Source organism: Rhinatrema bivittatum, chromosome 5, assembly GCF_901001135.1.
Source record: "Rhinatrema bivittatum chromosome 5, aRhiBiv1.1, whole genome shotgun sequence".
Classification (NCBI taxonomy): Eukaryota; Metazoa; Chordata; class Amphibia; order Gymnophiona; family Rhinatrematidae; genus Rhinatrema; species Rhinatrema bivittatum.
Genome location: NC_042619.1, coordinates 25,266,662 through 25,289,201, shown reverse-complemented (window position 1 = coordinate 25,289,201; position 22,540 = coordinate 25,266,662). Strand labels below are relative to the sequence as shown.

General features: G+C 39.7%; 1 protein-coding gene across 1 annotated transcript in view; it reads right to left on the bottom strand.

Annotated features, from left to right (window-relative positions):
* The window catches only part of UVRAG (UV radiation resistance associated), a 321,095-nt gene that overhangs the window by 46,417 nt on the left and 252,138 nt on the right, over nucleotides 1-22,540 (bottom strand). The window contains exon 14 of the mRNA XM_029602151.1: nucleotides 12,156-12,247. Coding sequence (XP_029458011.1) covers nucleotides 12,156-12,247 — 92 coding nt within the window. The remainder of the gene's footprint in view (nucleotides 1-12,155; nucleotides 12,248-22,540) is intronic.

The following is a 22,540-nucleotide window of genomic DNA, read 5'->3' as shown; positions in this document are numbered from 1 at the left end:
TGAGATCCAGCAGCACATCCAGCTCCCATCTAGCCACGGCCAGTTGTTGTTGATTAGCTGGGGGTCATATGGCTAATGTGAATACTATTGAGAAGGGTCACTTGTTTAGACAATGCCAATTCTTTTTGTGCTGTCAGACACCGCTTCCAAACTTGGTAAGCCAAGATATGGCCCCTAAGCACTCCCTTAGCTGCATTCCAAAAAATGGTGGTCAACACTTCCTGTGAGAGATTAAATTCTTTATACTCTTCCCATTTGGCGTACAAGAATTTAACAAATTCTTTGTCATGGTAAAGCAGAGAGGACAGTTTCCAAGGAGTCCTGACCTTACCCTCTTCAGCAAACACTAAGGAGCATACAATTGAAGAATGATCAGAAAAAGTGACATCGTACATTTCACATTTTCGCAATTGAGAGAAACAGGTTTCTGATATCAAAATGTAATCAATTCTTGAGTACAGATTGTGGGCATGAGAGTAGAAAGAGAACTCTTCCTCAAGAAGATGAAGGGTACGCCAACTGTCAAGAACCCTCAGCTCCTGAGTTAAAAAAACCAATGCCTATGTTGGCCTGTGACTTCTTAGGAGTTTTGGGAGGTTGACAATCCACCTGGAGGTTATCTGTGATGTTGAAATCACCACTCATAATAAAAACTTACCCCTCCCAGCACAGTAGTTTGGCCATCAGAGAAGTGAAAAATTGATGGAAGTACTGGTTAGGGGCATACACATTAATTAGAACAATTTTCTTACTATACAAAGAGAACCCGCAACAAAGAGAAACCTGCCCTCAGGATCAGAAACCTGTGAAATAGCATAGTGACCCTCCTCTGCCTAGTTGAGTAGGAGGAGTAAAAACACTGCCCGACAGTCTCTTTGTAGTTTAGCATGTTCTCCATCATCCAAATGTGTTTCTTGGAGAAAAGCTATAGATGCCCCCCCACTTCTTGAGAGGTCCGTGAAGATTTTCTTACGCTTGATTGGTGATGCAGTCCATTTACATGAAGAGAACAAAATGAAACCTTAGTCATCGAGAAAAGAAAAGGTTTTGAACCAAACAAGCATAAGAAAGAAAAAGAAGAGAACAGAGGCGAGCCCCCCAGCCCAGGCTCCCTCCAAGATAGCATACGTTAATGTGATCGAATATAATAAGTGGCAGAGGACAAGCTTTAACATAGTAAAGAAAATACAATAGTCATCTGAAGCACAGTGTAACCAAATAAACAAACAGCCCTGGCTACAACCATCCAAACACACAGTCATTCACACTCACACAGTCACCAACACACAGCATACCAAAGCAGCCCCAAAATAAAACCCTCCCAAATTCCTCAATAAATCCCACTAAACCCTGAATCCTTGTAGAAACCACCCCACAGACATCCAATGCAGAGTTGTTCCTGCTCTCCGCGTGAACCAGCAGTGCCGTCTCCACAAGTCTCCCGGTATCTCCACGATGAAAAATGAAAAGAAAAAAAAGAAGTCTTCCACAGTAACCACAAGAAAGTCAAACGAAGAATTGCTTCCACTCCCATGGTGGTGAAGGTCTGTGGCCAGGTTAGATAAGGTGGCCATTGGTTAGAATCAGGCCAGTATGATGACACAATCGCAAAACAAAGAAGAGAATCCAGGATCCAATGCATGCTGCTAGGGCAAATAACATCAGAGTCATTATCCACCCACTGGGAAGGCCCATATCACAGCCAGAGTCACTAGTTGGCCACTCACAGCTCAGAAAGTCAACTGGTCACAAACATTAGGCCCGGAAGGAGCAATGCCTCAATCCTTGAGAGAGTTCAAAAATGATTTTGCTTCTTGCGCAGCTGTAAACAGCTGAGTGTTCCCCTGCTGAAACAATTTTAAGCGCGATGGGAACTGCAAAGAGAATCACTCTCCACGCTGGAATAACTGAGTGCAGTATGGTGAGAATAAGCGCCAGGCTGCCTGAACTTTCGCAGAAAAGTCCAGAAAGAGCAACAGCTTAGAAGTACCATGTTTCAGGTCTGGAGTTTTACGAAAGGCAGCCAATATCTTAGTGAAATATTTAAACTATACCAATAAAGCTATCACCTGCCGTGGTCTGTTGCCATTCGCCCTCCTGCGCAGAGTTGATGTGCATGCTCCACGAGGATTTTTCCGTCCTCCATTGAAATTTGCAGCACTTTGGGTAGCCAATGTTCACAAAAAATGATCAACTCTACACCTTGAATAGTTTCCAGGACTCCTACGATGCAGATATTATTTTGACAGCTTCGATTTTCCAAATAGTCTAATTTATCTTCCAAGAGTTTGTTCTTCTGAGTGAGATCATTGACCGTTGTGCTAAGAGAAGTGAGTTGATCTTCTTGGACACTCACTCTGTGGCCAATCTTGGCCAAAGCGATATGATAGCTGTCCACCCTGACATGTAAATCCTTGACTGAGGCTTGAAGCTTTTGTAACTGATCGCAATTGCCACTGACACCGCGCAGGTTAGGTCTTTGAGCATGGCTTCTGATAGACCTTCAACAGGGAGTTCAGGATCAGGCACCATTTTGTCCTCTGGGCCCGCCATGCAGACCGTAGTTCTATGCAATCTAGTTCTCATTTATGACGTATTCAACCGCTAAGAACAGCCAACTTCAGGTGCAGCCAAGTAAGCAGCTGTAACTGCTCAAAAAAGGGTAGTGAATATAGTAGAAAACTGCAGAAAGATATGTAAAATCGGGCGATCCTGAGGGAGGAGGGCAGAGGAGCGTCTGCTCAGCTCAGCATCATAGCCATGCCCCCATGTTTAATGCTTTTAATGTGTTTTTTTTTTAATGTTGTAATTGTCGATAGGCGGTTAATACATTTTCAGATAAATAAATAAATTGACCTTATTGTGACATTCAGAAAAGAAAACAGAGAGGCTGGCAATAAGGTCCCACAACAAATCTAAGGTTACTATAGCCGGTTTCAATGGAAGAAAAAGCACTCTGCTGTGGGTGACTCACTCACAGCCAAAAAGCCAAGAGATTGATGTTACCACCGAAGGTACTTGGGGAGAAGAGGATGCTCGCTCTAAGGATCCTATCTCTTGAACTTCCTCCTAGTAGCCTGCTTCAACTGCAATTGAGAACCTAATGCCGGCCGCTGCTTTCCCCGAAATGCCCCCTGTGACATTATCACTCCATGCCTTGGAAGCCCCACGGTGTCTCGATCCTGCTCAGCTGGCGGTAGATGACTATCCAACTAGCTCAGTCATACCACCTCCCCAGTTGAAGAGGGTTCTCCTCCAGTATCTTTGACAATAGGACTTGAAGCCCTCTCATCCTCCAGATTGGGAGATGCAAACTCCACAAAGGGAAGGGTGACCCAGAAGGAAAGACTCTCACTTGTCCTTTCCTTTTAGAAAGCATATCAACAAAGAAGGAAAAAGCACAAGGAAACCGTGGAGCAGCCAGGAGTAGTGTGTCATCTCATGCGGTCATCTTGACTCCCCCACAAGATGGCATTTTTAAACAATGTTCATGCCTCAAGCAAATTTTTAATCTTCGTAATTGCTCCTTTTAGTTGTTTTCTCTTTTCCTCATTCTATCATAGTCTCCCCTTTTTTAAAGTTATATGTTACTGCAGTAGTTTTACTTAATGGCCTTTCTCCAGTCCATTATAATTGCTATTGCTTAGCGATCCCACCACAGTAACCTCTTATCAAGCTGTGCATTCCATTGAGGACCAGTTCTAAATTAGCTGCCCTTCTCATCAGTTCTAGGACCAGCTGCTCCATGAAGCAATCATTAACAGTCTCCTTTGAAGATAATTCATCCTAAACCATGCACTCCTGAGCTATTGTCGGCTTTCCCCCCTTAACTTTGTTTAAAATAATTAGCATGCATTAGTCAGGGACATAATTTTACATAAGAACTTGTTTTTACAAATAGCTTCTCATGGTGACTTTGCTATTTTGTTCCAGTCAGATGTGCATAAAATTATTTAATATGTCTGAAGCAGTCTAATAAAACTGTCAAGTATTATGAAAGACTAGGTATAATTAATAGTTTCAAACATGTATCTCTCCCTACAAAATGTTTCCTTTGAGTAACATTGCTAGATCACAGCTGGTCAAAATACTAAACCTCGAGGATCTGGAGACCTGCCAAAATCTACAACTACAACTCTATGGCATGAGAACATGCTAAAAAATAACTTTTAAACACCATTTGATCTCCCTCTTTCTTTTCGAAGAATGACCTCATGGCAGTAAGAACTCTAAATGGAGGTGTTTAAGTTGGTTTATAGCCATTAGCAACATCTAAAGCTCAAGGTACAGCTCTCAGCCAACATCACGTCAGCTGAGTTAGAGAAGCAATAATGGCTTCTCACCTTCTTAGAGAATACTGCTTGAGTAATGCACAGTAATGACAGAATTGCAGAAGGTGCCAGAAAAGGTTTGCTTGTATACAGTTAAAATAAAATTACACCTTTTGGCAGTCAAGCAAATTATGACATATAGTGAATTTTTTTTTATATACCATAAATAAATGCTACTTGAGTTCTAAAAGGTCTACATATTCTAAACTTTCTGGGATCTGGAAACTTGAAACATAATGACTGTTCTGAGTAAAATTTAAAAACAGATTCTTCTCTCTCTGCAGAAAATCAGAAGAAAGATTGTTCAAAACCAAAATTAATTTTATGAAACTAGTATAAAGAATGTTTGTAAGAGGAGGCTTAATGCTTCTTCTTTGGCCATGGTCATATAATTACTGTGTTCATAATGGGAGTGAGATGGTAGGACATTAAAACTATAAAGAATAAAGGCCAAATTTGATCAAGCCAAAAAGAGGACAAAAAATATAGGCAATGCTTTACTGGTTTTCAAATAAGTACAAGTGCTTAATCTTTGCTTTCCTTACAGTAAAGGCTGCAGGTGCGCCTTCCAACAGACACTACACATGTATGGTATATTCTCTAGATATTAAACCAGACCTATCCAACAGACCTACCCCGCTGCACTCCCATCCCCTGGTCAGACCACTACCGGATCAATACGTGTTGCACAATGAAGCTCTCCCCAACTAATTCTCACAGCAGAAAAACTATATACTTCCGAAAACAGGGTCAAATGGAAGACATCATTAATGCTCAAAAAATTAGATCTTACAGATGCCGACACAGCTACCTCATCATGGTTCCAAATCACAAGCAACATAGCAGAGAAACTCTGCCCCATACAAACCAAAGAAATCAACACGGAAAAGATAAATAAAAAACCATGGTACACACCCGAATTAAAATCAATGAAAACTGAGCTCTGCAAAACTGAAAAGGAATGGCGCAGAAACCAAAATCCAACAACACTGCTAAAATTCAAGTCTTTACTATACAACTACCGCCAAACCACTGATAGAGCGAAGAAAGATTATTATGCTGCGAAAATCCTCCAATCCCAATTCAACCCACCGCACTCTTCCAATACGTCAAAAGCCTTGTTACTGCTCCAGTCCACACAAACTCAAACAACGATGATGAATCAAAATGTGAGGAACTAGCTGCTTACTTCAACAACAAAATACAAACTATTTTAACACGTTTCAAGGCACAAACCTTGCCCAACTCAACTTTAAATCTCAGCAACACCCACAATAACATTCCACATCTCACTGCCGCATCTACATACACCAACCAATCAGCACCAGCTACTCAAAAAAAGTCTTGATGTCTTTTTTGAGGAAAGTTGGTATATAAAAACATGTAAGTAAATAAATAAATAAATAAATAAATCTTACGTTTAAAAAATTCATCTCGGACACGGTTAAAAACGGATTTCTCAAGCTCCACACGCTAAAACGTATCAAACCGCTCTTACACCCATACGACTTCCGCACAGTACTGCAAGCAACTATTCTATCAAAGCTTGACTACTGCAAAGCACTTCTATTAGGATTACCAAAAACCACACTACAACCATTGCAAATGTTACAAAACGCTGCTGCCCGCATCATTACCGACACACGCCGCCACGAGCACATCACTCCCGCACTTCAGTCGCTAACTGGCTACCTGTTGCATCCAGGATCATATATAAATCAATTACACTAATACACAAAGCCATCCATAACCGAAATATGCTTTGGTTCTCAGAACACCTATACTTCAAAAAGTCAAACCGACCAACCAGATCCCAGCACCAAGCCAGACTGCTGATCCCCTCTCCTAAACAGACCAAACTTGCTGCCACAAAAGAACGATCGCTCACCATAGCTGGAACCACTATATTTATTTATTTAGAAGAGTTTATATACCGGGGTATAGCAGTCTGCCTTCACTCCGGTTTACATTTAAAACAACATATTACAGGAGTAAACAAAAAATAGGTAACATTAAAACATGACATATTTCTATGTCATGTTTTAATGGAACAGTATGCCCTCTGAACTGCACCAGGAACCTTGTCACAAAAAATTTAAGCTAAACCTAAAAACCTGGCTGTTCAAAAAAGCCTACCATTAACTGACTGGGACCCATTCAACCCATTAACATCGCTGCTACCACCTCCCCCAGTCTCCCTCTCCCTCCCTTACCCACCCTCCACCTGAAAAGCTTCCTCCTAGTTATTTATTTCTGTTATTAAATGTTGGCTCCCCTTAACACTTCACCTTTGATATTTTCTCCCCTAGATACCATGGTCACCCTCATAACTTTTATATTTATTCTCCTAGTTATTGGTTAAACATACTACTTGTTTTTTTCCCCAGTTAAGATGTTTTATTGTAAAGCGCTTTGAAGAATTAATGTTGTCTGTAAACCGAGGTGATGTGCCATACGTGTCGCGGTATATAAAAAATCTTTAAATAAACAAACCATATTTATACTTCATGTATAAATGTAACTTTTTGCTTCTTGTTAAATGGTTTGTTAAAGTTATAACCCCCCTTGTTCCTTGTAAACCGACATATGAGACTGAATGTCGGAATAGAAAAGAATTAAATAAATAAATAAATGACTGCATATCCCATCTGCAAAGATTTATCATTTTGAATTCAAGTCTATCATTTACCTTTTATTTAACATATTTCTGCATCTTCATATATTCTACATGCCTAAAACGATCATCAAATTCTAAACATGTATATACAGAACTCTACCATTACATCAGATAACTTGCACTCAATTGCTCAAACAAAAAAATTGAAAATTAATTTCACACTGTAGTTACAGTATTTCAACTAATATCAAAGAAAGAACAAGATGTAATTTCACCTTAAAATGCATCCAAGCATTGAGAGAATTTCACTTTTTATAAGGTTAAGGAGTCTCAATTACAATGGCAGAGGTTAAAATTCTGAAATGAGAAATATACAATTATCCTTGGAAGAGATGGTACACAACAGTCAAATATTTCCCACTTGTCGTGCTATTCTGAAATGTGATTGAATATAATGAGTACTACGTTAGATGACATGAATAGTAAGGAAGACAACAACTAAAATACTCCAAAACTGCCAGTAACTTCCCCTCACAATCAAATGAAATAGTAAATACAAAAGCAAAACACTGTCCTGAGAATAATATGACCCTGTGCCTGTGAACTGCTGATTCTGCAAATCCTTAAATTTTAATACACACTTCTGCATTCCATTACTTTAAATGGAAAGCAGCAAAAATGTAACAGCTAATGGACCAGCAGATGAAAGAAGGTTAAATGAGGAAAAGGATTTATTCTATGTATAGTAAAACACCTCAAAGATTGACGTTCTCTATCTAGGTAAAAAGTCTGTTAAGTACAATTACCTGTCCTCTGTTTCCAGCACTGAATCTAAATGTCATGCTTGCTTCCCTGGTTAACAACTTTGATGCCAATATTAACTCAAATCTATCTTTTGTCTCTCACATTTCTAATATCTTGGAAGGCAGTATCGAAATATTTGAAAATAAATATTTATACATCTCCCTTTTACTATCTATATAATACTGGACATGCTTACTACTTTTTAAAATGAGAATCCATCTCAGGCCTCAACAATGCTATTATTTCTTCATATCTTACAGACTGCACCTAACAGATGGCAAACTTCTGCAGGTTGTAAGGAAATGACTATCCTTAAGTGTCCCCCTGTGGAGGGGAAGACTCCCGACATTATTGCCCTGGAATCCACCCCAATGGTGGACTGACCAGGAGCGCAGTCTTAGCTAAGACATGCCACCGCACTGGTGACTGCAGAGCAGAACATGTTGTGCCGGCTAATCGGAAATAAACACACTGGGCAACTAGAACCATAGTGTCCCAGCACCAAATCCCCAATCTACAAGTGCAATGCCTTGCACTCGTGTAGAGGTATCCCGTCCTTCCGGAGGCACAAATGAGTTCCACAATGTAGTGCCTGTGGGTATAGCCCATGCTATATCCTGAACCGGTCTCATACTAAATTTGATGACTGCGCCTATGAAAAAATGATCAAAAGTGTTTGATTGCACCCCCTTGCTTTGGTGCCATATAGCACCTATGGTGCATGATACATGAGGGTGCTATGACAGAAATGACCTCAACAGGGCCCAAGATGAAGATGGCGACGATGCCATCCATGGTACCCTGGCACTCTATGGTGGCATCCATAGCACTTGGAAGATTAGATGACTCCCACCAATGTCAACTGCATTTGATGTGCTCCACTGTCTCAACACCACCTTTTGGAGTTAGCGCTCACAATGTGATGATGGTGTCTCCAGAGTAACTGGTGCCACACCCCAACTGAGCTGGTCTATGTTGCAGTGCAGTGCCTTTTGGCTTCGCCCTCAGGGCGCCCACTGCTCCTGATGATGCTCTAAGGGGCTGACAGCCACTTGAAGAAGTATGACATTGGTGAACACCAGCACCCCCTGGTGCGCTATGGCGTCGAGGACATCCATGTTGCCCAACAACTCCCATGGCACTTTGTGGCAGCGGTGATATTCTGTGGAGCCTGATCGCACTTGCCATTTCCCGTAGAGAAGCAGTTGATGATATAGTGCTTAGTCACTCATTCTACAGCCAATCCAGAGTTCAACTATAGCATCATTTGCTACACTGAAGAGACCTAAATTCCTGTCTATTTGGGATCAAAGTAAACCTGTGTTGGGAACCTGGCAGCAGAATATTTCATGCTAGCGCAGATTTAAGGAGCTGACAGACAGATTTCATCTCCCAGCAATGTGAGAAGTTGTGGCTGTCAAGCCTTCTGTATAGATCACCTTGGCAACATGTCTATTGCCATTAAAGTGATGACAGCTCTGCCTCATCTGACTGCTGACTACTTCCAGAGGGTGGTAACAGAGAGAACTTGCATCAGACATTCCATTGTCACCAGGTGTGTCAACTCTTTTTTTTGAGACCATGCTTACCAATATAACCGATTATATCTAGTATTCCAGTAATAAACAGTAGAAGAGGAAATTGCAAAAGGCTTCCTTTAATAAAGCTCACTTTTCAAATGTTATCAGGGCTAGTGATTACACCCATGTAGGCTGGTTTCTCCAAGAAGCCAAGACGTCTACTGGAATCAGAAGCATTCCCACAGTCTGATCATCCAGGTCTGCTGTGACCATTGCTTATTGGTGACAGATGTCAAATTTCCTGGTTCCTGCCGCAATGCTGATATATTACAGCACTGCCCACTCTATGCTTATAAGTGCACTTAATGCTTCTACTTTGTCCAAGGTCATATAATTACTGTGTTTGCAATGTGTTCTACTAATGCTTACCATGTTATTGTGTATATAGTTTCCATGTTATAATGTTAAATAGTTAATATACCATGTTATAATGTAAAATAGGGCGGACCAACCCCCCCCTATTTCTCAGTTCCCTGTAAACCGATGTGATATTTCGATCGAATGTCGGTATATAAAAGAAAATAAATAAATAAAAATAAAAAATAAATAAGTGCTGAAACTTGTAGCCTTCAGAGGTGTTAGTGATAGATCATCAAGCATTTCATGTTTTCCTACTTTCTTTCTGCATTTATAGGTGATAATGGTTAGATTCTGTTGATCTGGCTAACTCCATCTTTGTTCTGTCTCTGAAAAACAGTACAACTATGCCTATCATTACACCAGGTCCTTGATTGACTATCTTTAAAATCTTCACTCAGTAGACAACAGTGGAGGCTTCCCTGTTCTAGAACTCATGAAAGTCGGCAAGGTATTCATGGCATGCTGCATATTACATGCTGCATGTACAGCATCCCAGATATATTATGTAGTATTCAGATACTTCAGCTAACTTTAAAAGGTAAGTTATGTAAATTTTATTTCATAACTGATAAGTTTTTTGGGTTTTTTTTAGATGTTAAGAGTACTTGTAGTATTGTTGTCATGCTGTGACAATGCTTTGTTTTACTTTCTCTCAGGAGCTTCTCTGATAAAGCAGCCCTATGGCACGGCATGGAATGCCATGCAGGGGCATCTTTTTACCCTACCCAACATTTCCATGCTATACTTTGCCTTAGTTTAAGAGTATCAAAATTATCAAGGCATTCTACCACTGGAAACGTGGAGTCATGCTTCCTCAAATTCACAGAAAAGTGTTTAACCCTCTGAGAACAATGTTACTCCTTTATGTCCTATCCAGTACTTCATCAAATATAATTATGGTAGGGATGGGATTTACACATACAATATGTTTGCTTGTAAAGACCGACAACACTTTATACTTTCCACAGCCACAGATGGCAAATGTTTACCCTGTAAGTCTTATTTTTCCCTACAGGGCAAGGTCTCCAAATGGGTTAATTTTGTTCATACCTTGACAGGAATGAACCTAATTCCTAAACCAGAGTATGTTGAGAATGATCTCAATCTCTTAAATTCACTAATGCCCTTCTTAATACTGGAACTGTGCCAAAGAGAGCTTCCTTCGGAAGTACTTAATATGTTATATGAACAGGCAACATCTTAAATTTGGGTTTTTAACAGGATCTTATTCCTCCTTCTTCCAGTTTTTGACATGCTTTCTTTTTATAAACCCTCTTGATTTAAATATATGTTTTATGTATGGGAGTGCTGGGGTTTTCCTCAATGAATCCTACAGAATCTGTTTCAGATAATATATACTGTAGATAAGGAAATGTAGAGACTGACATATGGATGGGTAATTTTGGTTATTGCCCTTAGTTCATGCTGACACAATGGCCTAGGCCATATTCAATGGTTTCTCTGCCATTTTCTATAGGGAAGTGATGTTACCTGAGCGACTTTGCATGTTCAAAAAGATAAATCAGACTCATACATAAGGAAATGAAACTGTTAATATATTTTATGACTTGCAGCATTGACTGGCTCAAAATGCTTCATTTTACACTCATCATCACTCAGTTTGAAGCTATTCGGTTTCTCGTGTTGTCTCTACTCTAGCTTTAAATAGCAAATTTGTTTTATACACCAGCCTTCCTGAATAGCTATTTGTCATGGCCTCTCTTTCAGCCTCAAATGGAGAGAATCAAGCCTTTAGTTTTTGTAACTTTTCCTCTCAAGTTTTCATATCTTTGTAAGATGTTTTGGTTAAAATACCCCATAAAAACGACATAAAATAACTAATTGCATTGAACATGCTAGCTACCAAACAATTTGCATACCTGATAGCGCAAAACTATATGCACAACACAGATTAACAAGTTAATTGCTCAGTTTATTGTGAGATGTAGATAGCAAAGGTTATTGCCATGAAATCCTTGAGATTCTAAAGTGTGTGTAATACAATATTTATAAAAATACACGAGCGACCATAGGTTTCTTTGTTTCTGCCAGATTCAGTAGCAAGTCACTACTAAGCAAGTATAAGCCACTGTTTAAGTATTCTGCATTTATTAAATTTCTGCAAGGTGCTACATCCTCTCAACATGGTGAAAGGAACTTCCTGTGTTGCTCACTGTGCAACCCTGTAAAAAACAAAAACACACAATTCTGTCCTTATCGGTGCAAAAACATTTCAGCTATAAAGGTGTGCTCTTTTTTCAGAAAGTAAAACTGGGCTAAATTATTAGTTCTTTAACTTCTTTCCTCGCACAATTTCCAATACAGCTGATCTGTATGTTCTTAGGAGAATCAAACGAATAAAGGATAAAATGTATAAAATGATTGCAGCAGACTACTGAAATTTGATTTACCACAAGAATATTTCCATCATACACATTCTCCGGGTAAGAGAGAGGCACTTACCACCTGACTAGAAGACCATGTTCCATAAAGTTCTTCAGGTTGGGAAGAGTCTGACGTAGATCGGGAGTTCCCAGTCCATGTTGGTATCTAAGCTAAAAGCATACAATTTAAATACTGTAATTAAAAAGCTGTTATGTTCTTCATTTGTTAAACAGCTGAAGAGGAGCTGCTCAGTTTATTTCAAGAAGAGAACGTGTATGCCACAGTTACTGCAATATTTTTGTTTTCTGAATGAGAACATGCTTAACTAAACTTAACCCTCCCCAAAACAACACTGGTAAATAATAATTTACCCTTAACATAAATGTCCTCATTTTACAGTTATTTATTTACAATAATTTATATTCTGCCTACTGCCAGGGCTGTTCTAGGAGAATTACAATAAGAAAGAACATAAAAGCACAACAAAAATTCAGCCTGTTCAACAAAGACATACAACACTTCAAATAGAAACAAAATCAAACAGCAAGGCATCATCATTAAACATTGTATTAGCTTAAGTTATCGCTAAAAATTAATAAGTAAAATTAATTTACTTTTGTTTTGCTTTGTATATGAATCTTTGGAAAGATTACCTTTAAATATTATTAAAAAGATTTGCTACTTGCTCCCGTACTTTACTCAGAGAGAGAAGTATATGATTACAGGGGGTCCCCCTGCTGGAAGCCCGTGGCAATGCTGGCGATAGTGGCTGTTATCTCACTGGTGCACTGCATGCCTATCGCTGTGCAAGGCTGACCCCTGGGCCTGGGATTGAGTTTGCTTATTGTGTTTTTCCTTCAGGTTAGCATTCTTGTTCTTTCTCTGCTGTTGCTTGGTGTTGCCGAAGCCCTGCCCCTCAATAATATCTCTGGGTTCCCTCTATTAGAAGCCTGTGCAATGCTGGCGATAGTGGCTACTTTCTCACCTGTTGTACTGCATGCCTAACACTGTGTGGGACTGACCACTGTGCCTGGGATTGAGTTTTCTTATTGTTTTTTTCCTTCAGCTCAGCACTCCTGTTCCATCTTTGCTGTTGCTTGGCATTGCTGAAGCCCTGCCCCTCGATAACGTCTCTGGGACCCCCTATTAGAAGCGCACAGCAACTACAGCTATAGTGGCTATTATCTCACTTGCTGTATTGCATGCCTATCGCTGCATGGGACTGACCCCTGGACCTGGGATTGAGTTTACTTATTGTGTTTTTCCTTCAGGTCAGCATTCCTGTTCCTTTTTCTTCTGTTCGAGGTTGCTGAAGCCTCTTCTCTCAATGACATCACTGAGTTCCCTCATTAGACGCCCATAGTGATGCTGGAGGCGTACTGCGCAACTGAGGAACATGTTCCTTTGTGCATTTTTCGTGTGCGCTTCCATTTTCTTGGCAATTTCTCTGTAGAATTTTTCGGTTTTACGTTGTTTTTATTCCCTGTACCTCAGGTGTGTAGCTAACTCTTACCCCATGCTGTGTTAGATGCAATTTACCTCCTAGAAAGGCTTAAGCCTTGATATAACCTTGAACCACCCTATATCATTGTATGCTGGGTATTTTGCAATATGTACTACCATGCATTTGGCCCACCTGTTAAAAGGCTTTTTAAAGTATATTATCAAATTTGTTGGTTTCTGTTTCTCCTCCTACAAATGGAGCAATACATCCCTGTAATTTATGGCAGAGGACTTTATGGCCACCTATCTTATAAAGTTTCAAAGCATGGTAGCCCTAGGAGCAATCGCACTGCCTTAATATCCATTCACACTGACATCTCCAATGGCAGTGACACTATCACTTGATCTCATTAATGCTTAGTCTACTCATCATAAAATCCCCATTTTAGTAGACCTAATCAAAGACAATTTCTTATACCTACTGTGCATCACTGAATCATGGCTTCTATCAGGACTTAATTTGTAGACCTAAAGAAAGTGGAATTATGATCGGGGCCAGGGCTGACCTGTGCAAAGGGCCAGGGCCAGGGCCAGATGTGATCTCTCTCACCTACCCGAATCAAAGCCATGTGGCTGCCCTTGGCTCAAGGTAAGCAGCTCCAACACTCTCTGTTCTCTGTTTTCTCCAACGGCTGGGGGGCCATAAATGATCCATGCAACCACTGGATCTGTTCTGTTTTCTCAGGGGAGCCAGAAATGATATACACTGCCGGCTCTGCTCCGCTTTCTCAGGTCCCAGAAAAATGATGGCAGAATGCCATTCTGGGTTGTTCTGCCAGAGATTAAGCTCTCAATAATAGACACAAAAAGAGGTTGAATTACCATAAGTCTGAAAGTTATAAACAGTAGTGCCATTTATCAAGACCAGGATTGAAGCCTTTACAATTGGCATTACTGCTCAAGTTTCAAACTTGTGTTAATTCAAATCTTTTTTTGTATCTGTTCTTTGCTCTGCAGTGTCTGCTTCCCCTTTTGTTCCCTGCAATACAGAAGAAGTGGTGGGGGGAGGGGGAACAAGAGAGGAGCGGCTGGATTAGGGAGCAGAGTGACTGCTCTCTTCTCTGTGTGCTTCAGGCTCAGCCCCTAGCTATCTCTTCCCTACAGGCTGCCTGGAGAAGAATGGCTGGAGCAGAACAGCCCTGGTGTTCTGCCTCTTAAGCTTGAAAAGAAGTGCCAGAACTGTGTTCCACCCCATTCCCCCACAAATTAAGCCCTGGCTCCTATCTTTTGATGTTGTGCTATTGAATCAGCTACAACTATCTAACTACTCTGTTTTCTCTAAAGCATGCGATACAAGATGCAGCGGTAGCCTCCTGGTTGTAGCTAGAACCTCCCTCAATTTAACTCCCATTCCCACTGTAATTATGGCACCATTAGAGATGGGTTAACGGTTTAAGATTAAGAGCATACATATGTGTGGTAGGCGTATTTCAAATCATGTGTGTGCAACTGCGTACATGATTTAAAACTCCAGTATAAGGATGCCTGCGTGCTTGTTTTAAAGCTACCATCTTAGATTTCAGAAGAAACATTTTTCAATTATTTTTGGTGTAGCAATTACTTATTACTTATATCTTCTGTTTGAGGAGCAGTAACTTCCTTCTCCCCTCCCAAAAGAACAAAGAACCTCAAGTCTTATTTTCAAAGGTGTCTATAACCAACATTTGCTTTACATAAATCTGTAGATAAGTTATGCTATGTACCAGATCATAAATTATTTACAACCTAAAGAAAATAAATGTATTCAGGAGCTGGAAGGAGAATATCGGATGAATAACATTTTAACTGAGATTTCCAAAACAAATGTTTTTGTAAATGCTTCCAACATTTGTCAATGGCCATTAATACAAAGTCTTGCATGGATTTCCAACTTCTCTTCTTGCATGCACAATTCCCTAATGCTGATATATTTATTTATTGTAACATTGTCATATCTGGCACAATCCTAGACTACCACATTTGCAACAACCCAGGAATGTTTTGTGCCAGAGGTTTTACAAAGCAGTTACTACTGTAGAAGAATTTTGTACAGTTTACAATTTCACATCAAACAAAATGACAGAAAATTATTAAATATTTTTATAATCTTTTAATGCTATTTATTTTGTTCATTTTTAACACATTGCACAGAAAAAACCTACACATATTTTAGGTTTGTCTGTCTTTGTCACCAGCAGAGAGGAGCAGTGGGCAGTCAAAAAAACCCAGAACATAAGCTCTGGTGAGTAACAAACAGATGACTAGAGCAGCAGGGCTGACAGAATTGCTTAAATCCAGCAAACCAGAGAAACCGCTGGTAGTCAAGGGAGGGGCTGAGGAAGGGAGATAGTATTATTATGCTTTTGTTTATTTACTAAATATATAACCAAAACCTCTTCGGCGGGAAAAACTACCAACATCAAATATATCTCTATTTCCCACTGTGAATAGAACAATTACTGTTTTTAAGTCATGGATCAGTTTGTGTATGGTGCACAGAGCTTTGAATTGAACTCTTTGTTCCATTGGTAACCAATGTAGTTCCACTAGTGTATCTGTAATATGATCCCTTTTTGTTTTGACTGTGAGAACTCTTGCCGCAGAGTTTTGTAATATTTGCAGTGGTCTTATTGATGTGTAAGGTAATCCTAGCAACAGTGCGTTGCAGTAATCAGTACTCGCAAATATTAGTGTTTGAAGTACTGTGCGAAAGTTTGATAGGAAACTAAAACCATTGCTGACACTAAGTACCATTAGTTTGGGCATACCCTTCTCTAACTTTTAGTGATATGTGTTGTTTGAGGTTTAGTTTTGTGTCTATTATCACGCCGAGGTTGCGCACTTTCTCTAATTCGATTTTTTGATCGCTTTTGAGTATTATTGGTGTTTGAATTATGTTTATATTCTTCCTTTCTAAGTGTAGGTATTCAGTTTTCTCAATGTTTATTACTAGTTCCATTTGGTTAAGTAATTGTTTGGTTATGTCAATACACATATTGGCTAAGCTTAATGTTTTTTCAATGGTGTCCTTAATGGGAAGGATAAATTGAATGTCATTGGCGTAAACGTAGTGTATGATTCCTAGCCCTGCGAGAAGATGGCATAGTGGGAGTAAGTAAATGTTGTCGCTGATAGTGCAGATCCTTGTGGAACTCCTGCTTTTAGGGTTATTTTTTTTTAGACAAGGTGTTATTAATTTGTACTTGGAAAAATCTGTTATTTAGGTATGATCTGAACCATGTAATTGTGTTGTCTTGTAGACAAATTTCTTCCAATTTTTTGATTAGTATTTTGTGATTTACTGTGTCGAAGGCTGATGATAAATCTAGTAATACCAGAATGTAATGTTTTCCACTGTCAAATCCTCTTAGAATATTGTCTGTCAGTGCTAGTAATAGTGTTTCGGTGCTATAATGTTTACGAAAGCCATGATGTGATGGATATAGGATGTGATTGTTTTCTAGATGCTCTGATAGTTGTTTTTGTACTGTTTTTCCTATTAATTTTGCAATTAATGATAAATTGGATACTGGTCTGTAGATTGTTCCTTTCAGAATATCTGGCATAGATCCTTCCTCTATTGAATAATGAGAAAGTACTGTGTATGAGAATAAAACTTGAAATTGCATTTTGAAAAGGCTGGAGTCATATTGTTTTCTGCTCCAGCCTAGATGATTTGCCTGGTCACCCTCTCAGGAAATAGAGAGCCCAGTCAAATTATCCTGAACTTTTTTCCTTCTGCATAAACCTGCTCAAGGCCCTTATGTCTAGGATGGGATAAAATATTCCATTTTTTTTTTTTTTGGGTTACAAGAAAGTACTTAGCATAGAATTCCTGTCCTCTATCTAGCAGCGGAATAGGCTTGACCACACTGATCTGTAAAAGGGAGCAGAGCTGACCCCTCTTTTTTACAATTCTTGATGAACAAAGGCATATAAACATTCCCTTTGGTGACTAGTTTGGAAAGAATTTCAGACAATATGTAGCATTCATTTTCAAACCCCAGAGAACCTTATCTAAGGTTTCAAGGGGCCAGTATATGTACAATATCAGCTCCCCCTCTCTCCTGATAGACTAGCATAATGACTACAATACTGTGTGCGTGCTTGATCCAGTCAAAAGCTCATCCCTGGTTTTGACTGGGTTCCCATGTGGAGTTGAGTTTCTGCAATCATATGGGCAAGGCCTTGAGTTGATGGATGACAGTCTCTGAAGGAATAGCTTTTTCTTCATTGGTTCATTCAGATACCTACTTGTGAAGGAGGATGAATCAAAAGTGTGTGAAGTGCCAGGACCAGGACTAGATTGCTGGTCCTGGTCCTTTAAATACCAGAACACTTTAAAGGACCAAGACAAGCAATCTGGCTCAGTCGAGCTTAAATACCCAGCATGGGCATCCACAGGGCATTTCCCAGGCTCAGAAAGGAGCAACTATGTTAGAATTCTGTACATTTGAATGCCTCACTTTTTATGTAGCACTGTTCAGGTAAATAGGCTTTTTGCTGTCTTTCTGTTTACATAAAGGATAAAAGTACCTCTCTGTTGAAAAAACAGAGTCTAGCTGCTTTTTCTGTCCTCTGACATAAGAACATAAGAAATTGCCATGCTGGCTCAGACCAAGGATCCATCAAGCCCAGCATCCTGTTTCCAACAGAGGCCAAACCAGGCCACAAGAACCTGGCAATTACCCAAATACTAAGAAGATCCCATGCTACTGATGCAATTAATAGCAGTGGCTATTCCCTAAGTAAACTTGATTAATAGCAGTTAATGGATTTCTCCTCCAAGAACTTATCCAAACCTTTTTTGAACCCAGCTACACTAACTGCACTAACCACATCCTCTGGCAACAAATTCCAGAGCTTTATTGTGCGTTGAGTGAAAAAGTCAAGGACCACTCCATGCTATCACAAGATGGCTGCAAATTATGTCTAATGTATGGAAAATTGGTTCATTATCAGATTCACTGCATCTGGACTATCTCCAATGATATTTTCTCCATTTCAGGGCACTATCTTCATTCATAGTTCTTGTAGTTTGGGAAAGTCATTTATCCCCTGTTGCTTCAGATACACTCTTAGATTGTAAACTATTTTGGGCAGCAACTTATTTGCCTGAATTCTAGCTTTGTAAGCTGCCTTGATCATTTGGAAAGGTGAGTTAAAAATCCCAAAAAGCTATTAGTTTGAGAGTCTATCCTGCCCATCTTCCCTGAGGTCCAAGTCTGTTGGTACTAGCAGCCATGTCAAAGGCTCTTGATGCCTTCTAGAAAGCATAGTAGGGTACGTGAACCACATACCTTTACACTTCTTACCACTGTTTAGCACTCAGTCATGAAGATCTGACAGGACACTAAGCAGAAACGGATCATAATGTTATAAAAACCTTCCCATAAAGGTCCAAGATTTGAGGGCATCAAAGGGTGAATTCTTCTACAAAGACTAATATGCATATTTTATTTTATTTAATAAAATGTATAAACTGCCTTCCTAATTTAAATTAAATCATCCAAAGGAATGTGCAACAGATGTAAAATGCATTTAAAATCAAAACTAAAGTTTTCCTCACTTTTCAAATGGACTTTATTGACTCCTGGACCTGTCTGGACCCAATACTTAGTATGCACCTTCTTCCTATCAGGAAGTATAGGTGAGCTGGGTCTTTCACATTCTCTTCTGTACATCCTGGAGGAGTTGGAGGACAGGCACTGCCACTGATTCCTGGAAGGTATCAAGGAACCTGAGAAAGTATAGTAAAGGTGCACTGAGCTTATCCTCAACTTTAAAAGTAATAAATGCATCCATTCTTTGTACAAAAGATGGAAGAAAAGTATCTGTGGATGGGATCTACTCCTTCCCTGAAAAGGAGAAGGCCAAAAGGGAAAATCAGGGGAATGTTCTTCAGAAACTGATTCTCAGACCTACAAGCAGAAGGCCAGGACTCTACAAGACTCACAACCCTATCAGGTGCGTACTTGCCTCCTCCAACATATAATTGCCCAACTTCACCCCCTCCCCACCCCAAACTCTCTCCCTTCCTGTTTTTTACTGGAGCAATGAAGCAAGCTCTAGGTCACACCATTATTCAAAAGCAAAGATCTTTATTAGTGGACATGGCTGCAGCACAGGTCAAATTACATAACCAATTCAACCATAAAACATTAGCAAATCCCTATCAGGTGACCATGCCCTCGCCTGAGCTGCAATTCATAAAGGCTCAATAAGTATCATGCTACTACAAGACTCTGCCATTGGAACACAAATCATCAAAGCCTCACCCCTCAAATGATCCCATAATTCAATTCATGCTTACCGGTCTGAAGATTTCAGCGGTGCAGTGATGTCCTGATCTGTAGCAAGAGTAGGACTCACTTATTCATGATGTAGCACAACTTTGGGGTGGTGAGTAGGCCAATCCCAGCCATCAAAGCTGAAGAATTGACAGGCAACTCGTCTACCATTCTCACTCAATCTATGCAACGAAATAGCAGGCATACCCACTAGGTATTCTTTGCCTGAGTAGCTTGGTCAACCCTGCTCCCTATTGCTGTGACTATTCAGCATCCAATTCCACTCACACTCTGCATTGAGACCATGCAATCTGTTCTGAATTGGATGGGTTGGGTGGGTAAACCACTGAAAGAGGCGGCTGGTAAGGCAAGCTGGCCCAGGCTTAAGTTGAGGTCACCAGTCCTCCACAGCTATGGCCTCTCCCCTTACCTGGGGCAGCTTCTGAATCTGAAATTAAAAGATGAATTTAAGCCTAAAAAGGCATTGGCCCGAAAGTCATAGTCTCAACAGGCCTTCCAGATGACTCTATGTCAGGGCAGCATGACACAGTATTACTAGAGAAATTATCTTCTCTAAAACAGTTTGGTTTTGACTCTGTGCAGAGTATATGAACGTTGAATCTCAGGGCCAAGACATCAGGGTCTGTAGCAATCTACTCAATGCCAGAGCATGTCTTAAGAACTGACTCAGGCACCACAGATGGTGGTGAGGTGCTCTGTGCCTACACGAGTTGCCAAATATGGTCATCAAGGATTCTTCTGTTCAACTCTCTACTAAAAACAAAGCTCATCAGTAAGAGAGGGGACTTCTTCCTGGGTAACCAGAGTGGAGGGAACTAATGGTAATAGACCGGGCCTCTAGAAATTGATGCAACTAGGTCTCTTTATGGTAAGCCAAACTCTCCTGCTGATGCAGCTCCTTGGGAGGATGGATAGATGCAGACACAATCTCTATTCATGGATTGATGCAGAAGAGGAGCAGTGCTTTGAGCTTTTAATCTATATTCTGTGCATGCCTCTTTGAATCTGAGCCCAATTCCAAAGAACCGTTTTTGAGATCCCAGCAATAACAGCGGGAAGGCTACTTGCGACTGGACTTATGCTCTGATTTTGGTACAGAGGGCAATTATGGGTTCCGCAGTAATGATGCAATGCCAGTTAATGGTGCAAGATTCTAGGTCCATCGCTTTCATATACACATATAAGAAATGTGATTCATCAAAATGAATACATTTATTCATTTTTATATACCTATATTCCTAAATAATCAAACTGGTTCACAGAAATATGAAATTCATAAATTTCAGCAATACTAAAAAATATCAATACTACAACCAAAATACATAACTTAGTAAACATGCAGAAAATACAATAAAACAATGAAATAAAAAGAAACATATAATATAAAAAGATCAGTTAATAAAATATGAAATGGCCTAAAAACCTATTGGGACCTTGGATGTCATATATGCTCACCGAAAGCCTGCCGGAATAACTAAGTTTTTAGGTTCTTCTTAAATGTCTGAAAGTTGCTGTCAAGCCTTAAGTCAGATGGTAATGCATTCCATAATAATACATAATACCTAGAGACCAGTACTGATGCACTGGACTTCACCTTGGTGGAGAAGATATATATATATATATTTTTTTAAATTTAGATTTATATTCCACTTTTCACAGCGCTTCAAAGTGGATTACACTTGGGTACTGTAGGTATTTCCTTATCCTCAGAGGGCTTACAATCTAGCCTAGTGGATAAGATATCTTGCAATCTTAACTTCTGAAGCAAGATGGCCCTAGGTGAAGAAATGCCACAGCCAGGGATATCATTCTCTAGCTCTAGACAACACATGTGTACTTTGTGATGATTGGTGATGAACATATTGAAATTGCAGCAATTAAAGCTGCTGGACTTTTCAGCTATTGAAAAAAAATTGCTAAAGTGAAATGAATACTTTTCACCAGAAATATTTCAAGTTAAGTGGCCTACGAAGCTTACCCTAGAAAGCAAAATACTAAAAAGTCAGGGTCAAGCATCCATGTAAAAAAAAAAAAAAAAAAGAGAAACAGAAAACATGTGTTGGATAAACCTGACTAAAGGAAATTACCAGAATAAGAAAGAGAAGAAGTTGACTGAGGAGACAATTTCAAAGATTTAAGAAAATGGAAGAAATGTGTCCAAACTGTCATTGCAGACAAAAAAGGACTGAGGGGCCTCAGTGAAGTACAGTCTGCATGGAAATGTCTTTGGGAGTACATTCATATAGACACCATCAGATGAAGTAATCTCATTTATGTGGTTATTCATCCTGCTTGTGCTTGAAACCCCCCCCCCCCCCCCCACATTTACAAAAATGCCATAGCAGCTACAATGTCTGATCATGCTCAATGTAATAAAACCACATAATCCCCCACGAAATCTAAGATCACAAAGTAAAGGCCTCCTAAAAATCCCCACAATAGTCTAATCTAATGCAAACTAGAGAGAAGTTATATTTGTTGCTGGCCGGAGGAACTATAAACAATGTCAGACAAAAAAATGTAAAAGTGACTGGAAAACATGGCTATTAAAAAATGCCAATATATACAAAAAGAACTGCTATCACAGTTCTATCTAGACAAACAACCAAAATAGACTCACCTAGAACAGTAAAAATAGAAAAACCTCACTAAAGAAATATTATCTCAAAA